The sequence below is a fragment of the Prorops nasuta genome, unplaced genomic scaffold (genome assembly GCF_024137725.1).
Source record: "Prorops nasuta isolate Cenicafe-Biocafe unplaced genomic scaffold, Cenicafe_Pnas_1.2 PNAS00010, whole genome shotgun sequence".
Classification (NCBI taxonomy): domain Eukaryota; kingdom Metazoa; phylum Arthropoda; class Insecta; order Hymenoptera; family Bethylidae; genus Prorops; species Prorops nasuta.
In genome coordinates, this window is record NW_027116807.1 from 6,256,165 (window position 1) to 6,271,366 (window position 15,202).

General features: G+C 32.9%; 1 protein-coding gene across 4 annotated transcripts in view; it reads left to right on the plus strand.

Moving 5' to 3' along the window:
• Positions 1 to 15,202, plus strand: part of Ih (hyperpolarization activated cyclic nucleotide gated potassium channel Ih) — a 69,091-nt gene that overhangs the window by 39,396 nt on the left and 14,493 nt on the right. For 3 of the 4 annotated variants that reach the window (XM_066733373.1, XM_066733374.1, XM_066733376.1), the window contains exons 5-10: positions 2,682 to 3,085; positions 4,410 to 4,680; positions 5,247 to 5,410; positions 6,458 to 6,594; positions 7,104 to 7,247; positions 12,722 to 12,829. In XM_066733373.1, coding sequence (XP_066589470.1) covers positions 2,682 to 3,085; positions 4,410 to 4,680; positions 5,247 to 5,410; positions 6,458 to 6,594; positions 7,104 to 7,247; positions 12,722 to 12,829 — 1,228 coding nt within the window. The remainder of the gene's footprint in view (positions 1 to 2,681; positions 3,086 to 4,409; positions 4,681 to 5,246; positions 5,411 to 6,457; positions 6,595 to 7,103; positions 7,248 to 12,721; positions 12,830 to 15,202) is intronic. The other variant, XM_066733375.1, reaches the window with a different exon arrangement.

Genomic DNA, 15,202 nt, shown 5'->3' on the forward strand with positions numbered 1-15,202 from the left:
GTAGGATTGTAACGTGTTTGACTACTTGTTAGAGATCATATCTAAGATTGGAAGAAACTGGGGTTAAAATAATGGATATCCGTGAAATGTACCTGGGATATCCGAGAAAAGTTTTTTCTGTTGGACAAGACTTCTCGAAACTAAGAAAAAGAGGAGCAGATCTAAGAAATATGAGCTTCAATAGCCATGAATTCTAACAAGAAGATGGTATACATGACAGTCACGTGACTACGCTTTAGAGATCATATCTAAAATCGAAAGAAACTGGTGTTAAAATAATGGATATCCTTGGAGTATACCTGGGATATCCAAACATTTTTTAGGGTTAGAAGAGCCTCCTCTCGAAACGAAGAGAAATATGAGAATCTTCAGGAATCTCGGCCCGAATTACTATCATTTGGAACAAGGAGAAGGTGCATGATTGTCACGTGACTATATATATACGTTTTGGAGATCGTATCTAAGATCGAAAGAAACTGGAGTTAAAATAATATCCATGGAACATATCTAGGATATCTAAGGAAAAATTTTTTAAGTCAGAAAAACTCTTCTCGAAATGAAGAGAAAGAGAAGAATCTTCAGGAATCTCAGCCCGAATTACTATCATTTGGAACAAGAAGGTGCATGATTGTCACGAGACTATATATACATTTTACAGATCGTATCTAAAATCAAAAGAAACTGGATTTAAAATAATATTCATAGAATATATCTAGGATATCCAAGCCAAAATTTTTTAATTTAGAAAATACTCGAAACAAAAAAAAAAGAGAAGAATCTTCAGGAACCTCAGCTCGAATACCGTCATTTGGAACAAGCAGAAGGTGCATGATTGTCACGTGACAACATTTTAGAGATCGTATCCAAGATCGAAAGAAACTGGAGTTAAAATAATATCCATGGAATATACCTAGGATATCCAAGCAACAATTTTTTAATTTAGAAGAAACTCGAAACAAAAAAAAAAGAAGAATCTTCAGGAACCTCAGCTCGAATACCATCATTTGGAACAAGCAGAAGGTGCATGATTGTCACGTGACAACATTTTAGAGATCGTATCCAAGATCGAAAGAAACTGGAGTCAAGATAACAAATATACCTGGGTTCCAGGGAAAGTATTTTGGGTTGGAGGAGACTCTCCCCGAAACGAAGAGAAAGAGGGGAGTGACCCTTGGGGAATCTCGGGTTGAATCGTCACGATTTTCAAGGAGAAGAGGGTGCATGACTATCGTGTCTGAGTCACCGCGTAGAACGGACATGTCTCGAGATCAGCAAGTACCGACATGCTTGTGGTTGCTGCTGAAGATCAGCAGCCAAGTCTAGCGGGCTTGTGCAGGCACAAGATTTGGCCCTTTGGCACACCACGTGCATTGCTAAGGGCATTGGAGGTGATTGTTTAGCTGATAACTATATATATAGTGACGAACCGTTGAAACCGGTGGTACCACTATATAGGCGTTTAACGCTGTGTACTATATGGTAATGTGGCAGCCATCAAGGAAATACAGATCGATCAGCACATTTGAGTGAAATTAATGTATTTATTTAGTGTTTTCTTGTCAGTTAATTTATTGGTTTGATTAATATTTTTGTGTTGTTATACTTTTCGACAAATTTGGAATTATACTGGATTCTAAAAATGCTACAGAAATATGTAAAAAATTAGTTAGGAATAAAGATATAATAATTTTGATTGTGTCATTTATTTAGTGATTTTTATTTGGTAATTAATTGCTCTTAATAAAATTGTAGTGCTCTTACGAATTTTATTGTATATTCCTGGTTTTTCAAAATGTTGCACAGTCGAGTAGAAGAGATCGTTAAAAATAATGATACTAATATTGATTTGAGTGTACCATTATTTATCACAATTTATAAGAGTATACGATTTTTGAATATTTGGTGATTTATGGTGACATTTTTTTGTAACCAGTTGTACAGCTGATTTCATGATGTACGATATAGTCCCATTGATTATTCAGCCAATGATCCCTTTCTGTGGTACTATATACTGATAATAAACCCATTATAAAATCCCCAAAATGTACATTTAATGAAATAAAGAAAACTTGTTAAATTCATGAAGAAAAAAATTTTTTTCAAAGTATCACGTTTTTCGCTTTGTCTTTGCTATATAAACAAATGAAAGCATTGCAATTAATAGTTAATACTATATACGAAAATGAAAAGCAAAAGTGCAAAACTGTACGTTATAATGACCAAAATACTACATTTTACGTCTCGTAAACATAAATAAATACAAAATAGCAACTATATAGTGTCTGCCAGCAAGAAAATATCAATTTTCACAATCCTAAATCAACATTACTAATATCAAACTAATAAAAATCCAAAAACGAAAATATTTCACAAAAATCTATATAGATCTACAAATTTTCTTCTTAGAATCCTTTCTGGTATCCACAATTTTTAATTTTGCATGTATTTATTTCACACTCTGGTACAACCAACCATCGTTTACCTACCAATTAAGTTACAGCCTATAAAAAGATTGAATTGTTGTGACAGCACGTTTACGATAACAAATTATTAATAAAAAGCAAAAAAAACCCCAAAATAAATAATCTGAAATGGGTGTATTTATCCAGAGTGCTCGATGAAACGAAAAACGTTAATTGAGACTGGGATAGAAAAATGCTTATTAGGGGTGTTTGTTGTAGGGAAGGGGAGGGTGGTGGTGGAACTGGAAGCGGTGGTAGGCGAGCTCTGACCAGCGCAGGTAATGGTGGAGGCGGCGGAGGTGGTAGAAGAGCACCGAGTTTACGTTTGGTGAACGGAAGAGCGACCACAGGGGTCAGCTTGCACACCAGCAGCACAGAATCTATACGTTCACCTCAGCACTACTTAGGGCAACAACAGGCTGGTTACAACAATAATTACCACACTTATAACAACAATAACAACTGCCACGCCAGTAACAATTCCAGTGTTAACAATCATCCTCGACTCAACAAGGATGACAGCATCAAGATTAGTATCGAGACCACTAATACCTGCACGGATAGCCTCGTCACTGCTTTAGACGACGAGACGCTGCTTATTACTGACTTTCTCGGTGATACAGGTAACGCTCTCTCTCTCTCTCTCTCTCTCTCTCTCTCTCTCTCTCTCTCTCTCTCTTTCGATCGATTTGTAAAGTATTCGAACACATTTTTTGTTTCCAAATTAAAAGTATACAAACAATACTTTATGGTAGCTTTTTACAATGACTTGCCTTCGAGACACTGGTATGTGTCTCTTGATGGGCATAATTAATTTCTTTTTTGTCTTTTGTTAAAAATGTTGTTTTATGTGAGTATGAAGTTTGTGGGAGTGGTATTGTTTAAATTCCAAGAGAGTTTGATTAATGATCGTACGAGTGTAGTATAATTAAAGATATTTTAGTATGTTTTTTTGTTGAAAATTCAGTACCCTAATGACGTATTTTAAAATTTAGTCTATTACTTTTTGTAAATATTTATTGTATGGAAGAAATGGCTTTTTAAATACTTCCTCTTTCTTTTCTACATTTTTGTCCAAATGAGGAAACCTTTTTGTGTGTGGAATAGAGCTCTTAATATAGAAGTTTCTTAATAGACTTTTATCATTCTTTTCATGGTATTAAGATGATTTATTCAATATTAATCAAAAACACCAATGAAATAATGTTTTTTATACTTTAGTTTATAAATAATAATGATAGATTGTGTAACAGTACAACAATTAAATTTTAGAATATTTTTTATTTACACTATTCAATTTACAACAAATTTGCTAATATACTTTAAGAGGAAAAAAACTAAAAAAAAATCAATCAACTACATTATTATTGCATAGCTGAATCTACATGTGAGTATGAGTAAACGTGAAAAGAAAATGGGACAATAGCAACTGACAAATGACGAAATCTGTTGAATGGAAAACAAATATGCGTAACGAGCTTATTACTGTACTACCTGTGGGAAAACTGTACGATATTGGCCATGAATACTTATCATGGTTGAAACATTCCCTTTATACTCTTGCAACCTAATGCGATCACGTACTAAAATCACTGCAGCACATCTATACTGGTTTTTTTATTCAAGAGGTAATATCACATGGCGAAGCAGAAATAAATTGTCCATTTCTCGATTTTCTCTTCCAAAGTGAATAAACATAGTAAAATTCAACTATATATAAAATAATATCAAATTATTTAAAGCCACAGATGTATTACTTACAAATAAAAATGTTTGGCAAATTTTTAGTTCAATAAAAAACATTGAAAATAAAAATAAAGGTGCATACACACATAAGTGTGTAGTATTAAAAAATAGAATAAATAATTATATTCAAAACTACAAATTTCTGATTAGCTTGGCAATTATCAGGATCCCTTTGTTATTTAACAAAATTTTTTGTTAAAGGCAACGAGATGAATTACAAGGGTAGCGGTAAGGTCCATTTCGGACTGGACGATGGGTCCCTTTATGGGACGCCGAAGGAAGAGCCGGGCCCATGTTTGCCAGGGCAGGAAGTCAAACAAAGCTTCCTTAAGAATCACTTGCAGGCCCTTTTCCAGCCAACCGACAACAAACTTGCTATGAAGCTTTTTGGCAGTAAAAAGGCGCTTATGAAGGAGCGCATCAGGCAAAAGGCGGCAGGTCATTGGGTCATCCATCCTTGTTCTAGTTTCCGGTGAGTTTACGTGCAGTGAGACTCGAAAACACTCGGAAGCCATTTAGCTTCGACTACAAAAACCAAGACTATAGTGTGTGCAATTTAAAAAATTCCACTGGAATTTTTTAAACAAAAATATAAATTATCCACAAGCCTCAGAGTTATTTGATTGATTTATCTCTAAAAAGTTTGATTAAGAATGGGTTCGTATTTAAAAAGGAAAAACAAGATGTATTGAAAGTTATGAAAAAGCTTTAACATCCCTAAATCAGCTGATCTTGACAGCACTGGATGGCCTAGGGCATTTGGTCATTTGAGATGATGAAAAATAGATACGAATAAAACAAGTATAACGCGTTCAATCCAACTACGCTCGATATACGAGTGAAAAGTGTCGATAATATGGTTAATAAATGCCTTTTTTTTATTCTAAAATTTCAAAAATGAAATATGACGTAAAAATAAGAGGAATCGTGTTAAAAATTCGTATAATAAGATTCATTGTGGTTACTCGAAGAAAATACAGATTACAATAATTGTTATTATTAGAACATTTTTAAAGGCGATTTATATTCACATTTCAGATTCTACTGGGACCTTTGTATGCTTCTTCTACTGGTAGCTAATTTGATAATTCTGCCAGTCGCCATTAGTTTTTTCAATGACGACCTAAGCACTAGGTGGATAGCCTTCAACTGCCTTTCCGACACAATATTCCTTATAGATATTGTCGTCAACTTTCGGACAGGTAAGTTGGATATTTTCTGGAAAATTTTGCTTCTTTTCCAAAACCAAAATTCAACACGTAATAGGGACTATTCATAATAATAAAATGACACTGAGGTGAGAATGTAAAGTCGTACATTTACATACTATCACAGTAATGTCTGTTTAGTGAATTTTTTAATTTTTGACAGATTTTCTTCATGTAGGTACACAGTCACATATTCTTTTGCTTCAATATCGTTTTATTGGTGCACAACGTCTCTATAGAAACAAAATTAAAATTACGTGGGACGATATAAGCATGACTCGAACGTAGCTTGATTCCTTGAACCAAAAATTCATCGTGGGAAATTGATTTGTGTGTAGTTTGGCTAACTTCACTCTGTTCTTTCTCAGCAAAATTTATACACTAAACTATGACACGAAGAGGATGATTAAATTTCCTACATTGTAGTAGAGACTTCCTAGGCTAAGTATAAAGGGTGTAACAAAATTACATCGACTTTGTAAGGCAGGATATTCCTGGTGATTTTCGTGGATTAAGCCCTTTAAGGTTTATTAAAATTTACTCGGTTGTTACAACGCTACAAGCTTGTTTTTTGGTACCATTTGACATTGCAGCAGCTTCCACTGATTTAAGCATTGAGCACCCAAGGGAGATTTATTTGCTTACCAAATATTCAGCAAACGAAAAAATATATTTTCTTTAAAAAATCAAAAATATTTTGTTTGATGTACAGTGGGGGGCAATGAATGCATCCCTTATAAGTACCCCCACCACTTTCCTAATCTTTCCACTTTACCAGATCTTATTTGCTATTTAACAACGTTATTGTTAGTTTCAAAATTAATTGTATTGACTGAAGAGCACTTGTGATGAAGCTAACGAAGAAGACTTGATAGAACTGGATGGTAGGGAATAAAGAAGGGGGGGGGGGGGTGTCTATATATGGGGAAAAGGTTAACTGTTCTGCTCTGTAATGATGTAATGTTTGTCGAAGAAATTTCTTATATAGGAATAAAAAATAATTTTTGTATTCATGATTTATTTTGTTTTTTCTAATTATAGGTATAATGCAGCAGGACAACGCTGAACAAGTAATACTGGATCCGAAGTTAATAGCAAAGCACTACCTCAGGACTTGGTTCTTTCTTGACCTTATCTCCTCTATACCGTTAGATTACATTTTTCTCATATTTAATCAAGTAAGTATAATATACCACAGGAGATTGAAACAGGTAGCCTATCAACTACCTCGATGACAGAAACACAGTTGATTCGTTCATTCATTAACAGATATTGTTAATTCAAGTGGACACGTCACGCTAGCCACTTACTATAATGATTGTTTTCACTTTATTTACCCACAATCCACTAAGTTAATTTACTTCAATCAATGTTACAGCTTCTATTTCTCTTTATCTATTATTCAAGCTTTGGTTTTTTGTCCAGTACTATAAATTAACATAACCATCAAAAATATACCTTAATTTTTATTAAAAGGTTTTAGAATAATTAAATATTTTGTTAAATGTGGATAATTAATTATATAATCAAATATATTGTTTCGTTTGTTTTTTCGATGCTTGAAATTGAATAATAATATATTTATCGATTTATTTTTTTTATTAATTTTCTATCTTATTTTATATCCGAATACACTAACATTTGTAAATTTTGTTACACTGTCTAATTTAGCACTTAATAATTTCAGTTTCAGGATTTTAGCGAATCCTTCCAAATTTTGCATGCTGGACGTGCCCTACGGATCCTTAGGCTTGCAAAATTATTATCCCTAGTTCGACTACTACGATTGTCAAGACTGGTGCGGTATGTCTCACAATGGGAAGAGGTTTATGTAAGTGTTTTTAAAAATGATTATTCACTTATTAGCCATTTACTTATTTATTGTGGCTTTATTCTACAGTATTTTGCACTCACATTTAAATCATACCAATTAATGCAGATCCGTCAATGCAGCAGTATTTTTATTTTAAACGATGGAACTTTTTAACTAAATAATATATTTTATTGCAGAGAGAAGAATTTTAAGGTGAATTGTTAACAATTCTGACCTTATTCCTTAACTTAATATATACTTTTCCAAAGCGTTTTTTCGATTAGACATATATTCTTTCTCCCTTTTCAGAGAAAAATTTAGAATAGGTAACAGCTTTTATATAGTTACCTTAAAGAGCAACATTTCCCCTCAGGAAACTATGTTTTTGTCAATACGAGTTAAATTCCATAACTCTGCAATTCATTAAACCAATTAAATGGACTTGACAAAAGCTGGTTTGCACTTGGCCCACATTTTACCTTACTTTTTTTTATCATCTAACCATACAAGTCAATGTTACGTTGACTTGTATAACAAAATCTTTCTAGTAGCTATTACAACATTTCTTGGCACTATGTTAAACGTAATATGTGCTGTAACATGCGTGTCTGAAAGTCTTGAGAAAACTATGATTGGGAAGCTTTAATTAGATGTAGTTTAAAAACTAAAGAATTTTAGATTAAACTCGTAAATACATTAAACCGACAGTGTAATTATAAAATTCATTTAAATGTTTTTCTCCTTCATTCGCATAAAAGAAAATAATAAATTACTTCTGTTATCTTGAATACAAATTAGTGTCTGTACATAACATATAAAGTGTTCTTCGTAATCTGAAGCATCATTAGAAAGAAGAAACCTGTCAGTTTTATGACTTACGTTATTCAAGAATACGTCTAACAAACTGTGCTTCTAGTTTACTACTATTTTAAAAACTGATTTCTTAAATGCGCAAATTAATCATTTAAATTTGCTTCTATTGTGTAATCGATATACTATAATACCTAGTAGAAGTAATATACACGAAACAAAAATATCTTGCATGAAAAACAGACGGCAAGCACTTAGAAAACCAACATTATTTTAACCCTCGTAAAATTAGTTGGTCACATTTCGCATTATATTTCTCTTCTTCAATATTTATCACAATTTATCTCAAAGCTAATTTTTAATATGATATTGATTCAAGTTTAACACTTTCTATTATACCTGTAAGAACGATGCTCGTAAATATTATATTTATCTATTTCCATACAAGAATCATAGGATAACTGAATGAAAATGTCCTAATTCTACGAGAAGCTGATATCAATATTCTCATTCTGTTATCCCCAAATATTATTGTAGCTATAAATAACAAAAGTATATTTACATTAGGAGAAATGTCGTATATAGAAAATAACAAAACAAATATATCCTGGTGAATAATTTAAATGGTTCCTACAAAAAACATATCAATTAAAAATGGAAACCGGATAAAAATCCAACTCATGCATTTTGAATTATCTAGAAAAATGATCTTCTTAAATTCTTATTACATTGTTTTTTCTAAAAAACAGGCACCAATTGAAAGGAGGTTGTTAACAGCAAGCATTTTAAAACTTAAATTAAAATTTGTTTCTCTCCACATTACATGCCTACAAAGTATAAATCTTTTATGTTAATAAAACTATTTTTGTAAAAAAAACAATATTAATAATATTAAAACAGCAACTTACAGTATCGCAGTATCAATAGTAGATATAGTACTACGTTGAAATGATTATAAAGTTTAGTTATGGGTAAATAAATCAATAAAATAACGTTAATTTCAACTAAATATGGTCGAGTTAAAACAAAACATAATTACAATAGGTTCTTTTAAAAATAACTATAACCTAGAGTTATACAAGGTTTAACAATACCACCGTACGGTTTTAAGCGAGGTTACTTGAAGATTATCCGATTATATTTTTTAAAATTTTATTCTAATCTATATACACTATACAACATTTACAGAATTGTGAAATTTTAAAAATACTCTAGACTAATATTTATTATCCACAACTTTTGGATTAGTTTATAGTGAATAAACTAAGACTCACATATTAATATTTAAAACAATTAGCAATCTTTACTACGTTCCCTAATTATTTTACTGGTGATTTCAAGTTCTGTAACAACGTCTTTTTAGGTTTGTATCAGGAGTTCGATTTAGCCCAGCTGTTGTTTAACCATTAAGGACAAATATTTGCGAGGGAATAAGACTTACAGATCTGTGACTATTAAGAAGATTTAATTTTCCCTGTGTCAATTGGTGCTTGTTGTGCTTGAAGAAGCTACATTTTGAATGTAGAATATTGTTGTACCCATTATCAGAAATCGTTTTATGGCGGCGCTGGTCCATTGCAGACTGTGTTCTGTTATTGACTCTGGGTATTATGAGTAAACTTTACACCGTTCCAATATAACCTGCAGTACGTTTGCAGTATGCTGGAAAAGTCCTGGGGAATATTTACGATGTCATTGATTTTACGAGATTTCACGTCACTTTTTATTTTAATTACAACTGTGTTCGAGTCGAGGTGGTTCTAGTAAATGAGGATAATTAATACATGGCGATTACCAGTAATTAAAATATTTCTGACCAACGAACATATTTTAGAAGTAAAATATTTGACACTAGGTATAAATATTCTGTGTAAAATAAAATACATCATTCAAAAACACACTATTATTATTTTCATCAAATTTTAAATCAACTTTTAAACCGTTCGCTCATTATATTGATTGTCCTTTTGTTATTCGCTTCATGATTCATTACATTGATTTGCTTGTTTGGAGTGTTCGTCTTGTCCATTACGCTAGCGTTTGGCACTTCTTCTATTGCTTCAAGCTTAGCGTAACCCATGAACAAAAAAATATTAGTTATTACATGAATCAAAAACCGATTATAATTCTAATGATTAATTATTGAAAGATTAATTAGCCTGCTCTTCATTGCTGATTTTGGTAATTGATATTACCTTTAGCAATTTTCAGATTAACAATACATTCTTATCGTGTACAGGTTCTTTTGCTTGAGTTTTTCATGTATGCTATTATACTCCATCGATTTACTTTTCCATTTTCGTTTTCATTCTACTCTCTTTAATATTTATAATTTCTTTTTGTTTAAATACCTGTAAAATCATACGAAGAACAACAAAGTTCAGTGTTTCAGTGTATTTTATGATAATTAGTAACGCACTTCACTTAAAACTTTGATTGTCATATCATTCTTATTAGTCAGTAGAATATAACTTTACTCATCATTTACTTAATCAAAACACTAAATATATATTTGTTGTTCAGAGTTTGATAACGTATTATTCAGATGTACTGAATAATTGTAAGTAACGAAGTATATGTATTGTATAAGACTGCTGAATATCATTAAGCAACGACTCGAATCAATGGAAACTTTCTTCCCCAACTTGTCATAATACTACACACTCTTAATTATTTTAGAAATTTCTTTATTTCATTTTATCTTTGCTAATTACAGTATCATAGATTATTAAACTTTTACCACGTATAACTTCAGGATTCACTTTACTACTGCTAAAGTAAAATCAGTAATAATTACAGTTCTCTTTTTCGTAATTGTTGAATTTATACAAGTTGAAACGACTAAACCTGAAAAAACCTTTAAAGCTGGCGTAAGCACTGCAGAGTATGGTGAGAACAATGTTCAGTTTTTTACGTTTCAAGTAATGTACTCTTATTTAAAAGGAAACCGCGTAAAGTGTACTTCATCGATTCACCTGAAATTTCGTATTGGAGTACTTTAAACCTTTCCAAGAAGAATGGTATAAATTTTACGTTTGGTTATCGAAGTTTAAAGCGTGAAATCAACCCTTAAATATCACAACTTTTTTCATCTTTTGCAATAACTTTTTAAATGGGTGAATTAGACCTGTGAGATAAAAACAAAGTGCTCGTTTCAACTTTTACTATTCAATTCAATCAGAGAAGAATTTTGTTAGGACATAAAAACTATATACTATCCTTTTAATAAAAAATGCAGAATATATCTCCATACATTTTTTGTATTAAAATATTACATTCTATCTTACTGACAGTTAGTGAAACCTAGACTTACTACACTTTTGATAGCTTTAGGAGATCAGGGAAGTGCACTTTGAGTTTCGACCTCTATAGCCATCTTAAAAAGACAGCAGCCTCTACACTTTTCATCAGTTTCATTTTAACTAATTCTATGGACTCTATAAATTATTACAGGGTCTAGCTTACAGAGGTGAAAACTCACAAATGAACTTATCCAGATCTGATAAGACTGCATAAATTGCATAATAATTAAAATTCAACAATTTTATAGAAATATTGCATTCCAGTTAATCCTATAGTGTATTTAAATCTAGGAATGGTATCGTTGCTCAATGATGAAAAATTTTGTTTTTTGGGGAACACCACTATACGACTATAGCATAGATAGGGATGGTGGTCGTAGTAGAGGAAAAAAATATATCCACTGTTTTACAACACTAATTCGATGCTGCGACTCGAGCATGTTAAAACAACGACAAACGTAACGTTAAAAAAAAAAAAAAAAAAAACACCATTGATCACTCTCACGAACTTTTATTCAGGGGCTCGACTTTCCTTTGAGTCAGTGACGTCATAACCCCCCTAATAATAAAAAAACCATAGAATTCCATTCATAAGAGGAAAAATCAATAGATCTCAGAAAACACATTTATAAACATCCACACCTAATTGATAATTGACAATTAGCATATGTAGGAGACATTCATCACAGCTAGCTTTAATTGCTTATAGATCAAATAGCTTGATAATTATCGCGAATTATTGAAATATACAAGCACAATTGAATCAAGCATATAATCTACTTAAAATTCCTATAAATCAATTAAATATATTAATTAACGCCAGGCCTGTGCAACAAACCTATTTGCAGCATATGGCGAATGTCGAAAGGCTGAACTCCTTATAAAACTATGTCTTTCACGCTGTATTATTTATTTTTAAAATTCTATCCAAATTACCCACTAAGAATTTTCTACCGTTGCTATATTTCATTCCTACAAAATCCACCCTTATTCGTTTGTTCCTGCATTTGTATGAACTTATTGGGTGTACATCTCTAATCTATAATACTCTTTATCTCCTTTTTTTGTTTCTGTCTGCCCGTTTTACTCTTCCCTCAATTTCTCTCTTTTAAAACAAAGTAAATACTATATTTACACACGCACACACACAACTACACACACATCTACTATATACATAAACATGCGCGCGGGCGCGCGCCCTCTTAATCTCGTCTCTCTCAATCTTTTCGTCCAATTGTTAAACTTATATCGATCTATCTACTATATCTATATACTCTATTGTAACCATTTAATATTTGCATAATTATTTCACCATTTCTTTTCTATTAACAGATTTTTATAACCTCTCCTTGCTACGCCCCGGCTTTCTTTTGTTTCTAGATATTGCAGAACCTTCAAAAAAAACGCACTGAGCGGAGGGGGCGCCTAAGTTCTGACAATATGAATAAAAAGAAGTCCGGTTTCAGCAAAAGCGACCTTATTTTTAAGGTAACTTGCTCTAACGAATGTGCAAGCTCTCGTCCATTCGGCTCAATCCCACATCGACCTTCGAACTTTTTCTTTTGACAAGAGTCGAAATTCAGTAAAATGTCGCTAACGTATATCGACTCGGTCACCACTGGCCACCTTGTTTTGCTAACCAGTGAGACGATATCTCTTAGTTTTTCGCCTGTACTACCTACGATAGAGGGAAGAAGTGACGCTGCATTTGCCAATTACAGTGACGAGCTTACGTCCACGTGTAATAATCTTTTTCTTATCGTCCCTATACGCGTCGCAGGGACCACCCAAAAATATCGCTGAGACTTTTACTTGTCGATTTCTGGAAATGTAAGAAACGATGATCAGTTTGAGAATTTGAGTGTTGCATCGAATAAAGTAATTTTTTATTTATATATTTGATTAAGCGAAATAATATTTGAGAATTTATTCCAAACGCTGAGCGCGACCGTGTCGAAACGCGACGAGCGAAGAATCGACAAGATTAATTCTGCAGAATTATTCGCTGCTTCTCAATGTAATTATTCGGTCGGTATGTGTCATTTTTCTTGATCGAGTGTGACGCTCCTTTTCCTACGTACAGTGACGTCATTTCACGTCACGCACTTGGCATATTAAAAACTTGCAGAACCAAACAATTATGCATTTAATTGTAAAGTGTCAAAGAGGTTTCGTTCCTAGAATTTTTACGAGGAAAATGAATCTTTCGTACACTGGGCGAATGAAACGTTCTTCAGGATTCGCACGTGACTCATGAATTCGAAACTTTCGGAGACAAAGTTGTAAAAATGATTGATAAATCCTCAGTGCAGTGAATCTCGAAACCACAACTCTTCAAGATATTCCTTGGATAACGTCACGCCCTGTATTATTAAAATCAGAAAAAATCTGAATTCTTTCAAACGGATTATCGTTTCTTATGCTCTCAGGAGCTCTCGGATAAAATTCTGCAGGATAGTTCGAGGATGATACACTATTATAGTGAAAAATGAAGAAAAATTTGGCTTCTTGGGAAATAAATGATGAGAAAATGTAAATTTCGATGAAATAGAGAGTTGCACTTCGCTCTATCGTTATTTCAGAAATCAGGAACGAAGGTTACGAGGGATAATGGACGGTTAGCTGTACGCTTATTGGCTCGTTGGTTGATATACTCGCTTGTACTTTTCGCCGCTCTATTTACATTGAATTTGCAAACAGTAGTTCAGCTATGCTTATGCAATCACAATCGTCACTCGTCCAACGAAACAGAAGTACAAATTTATACATGGTACCCAATGAATCACTGCGTCTCACAGATGTCCCGATTTACCCTCTTAAATGACATATGTACATCATTTGACATCCAGTTGGTAAATAAGGATTTCTGCAGGACCCAGCGACGCCCACTGGACCTAATATACAATGTTTGATGTATCGAACATTCGACCAAGAGCACAAATCTCGAGTTTCAGATCTTATCCAACTCGGCACAAGGAGATCATTTAGTTTGTGTCCACAATGCCACTCTGTTCCTTGACGCTCTTATACGCGTTATTATATATATTGACAAACTTTGGTCCTTTCTCCAATATTATCTTAATCGCTACAACTTCTCTACGAACCGAATAATGATCCTAAGAGATATCTGCAAATTGACTATTCTTGGTTTGCGAAAAATTAGTGCAAATTTCATGACCATCCGTTAGCCAAAAATAGTCAATTGGATGAAATGGCTGCAAGAACTTGACAATTTCAACATCATTTCATAAGCGAATGGCTAATCTAACCTTACTTGAAATGCTTTCAATCGTTAAGCAATGTACCCGATTTTCGATATTAGGCGTTTCTTCCCTGTCGCTTAGTTGCAAATTGCACATTTATTCTGTGTGGTTGTGTGTGTGTGTGTGTGTGTGTGCCTTGTTGTTTATATTTTCGATTTGTACAGGGTGCACAATTTTAATTGCTGCAGGGGTTAAATTGGGCTGAGAGGAGGTAATTGTGTTATTGGTCAAAGATTCACAGAGAGGAAAATTCTCTTGGGTGTCTATTATTTTATTTTGAATTTGAGAAAAAGGAGTCGGGAAATTTCCGATTGTTTGTGTGTACGAGGGTGTGCCACATAGTGGCTCTCTTTATTTATGACTTTCTCCGTTCACTTTCTTTGACCAAAAATGTACTTAACTCCTGCAAGCAAATTTTGTAATCTGTAAAGCGATCAAGGTTATGCATCATGTATAAACAATTTTATTTATTTTTAATAAAAAGAACAGAAAAATAAAATTAAAGTAGAATATAGGATTTGTGTGGTTTGAAGGATTTGAGCTGAAGTTTAATGTAGTTATATTGCTACCCCTGCTGTTGCCCTGCGAACTTCTCTGT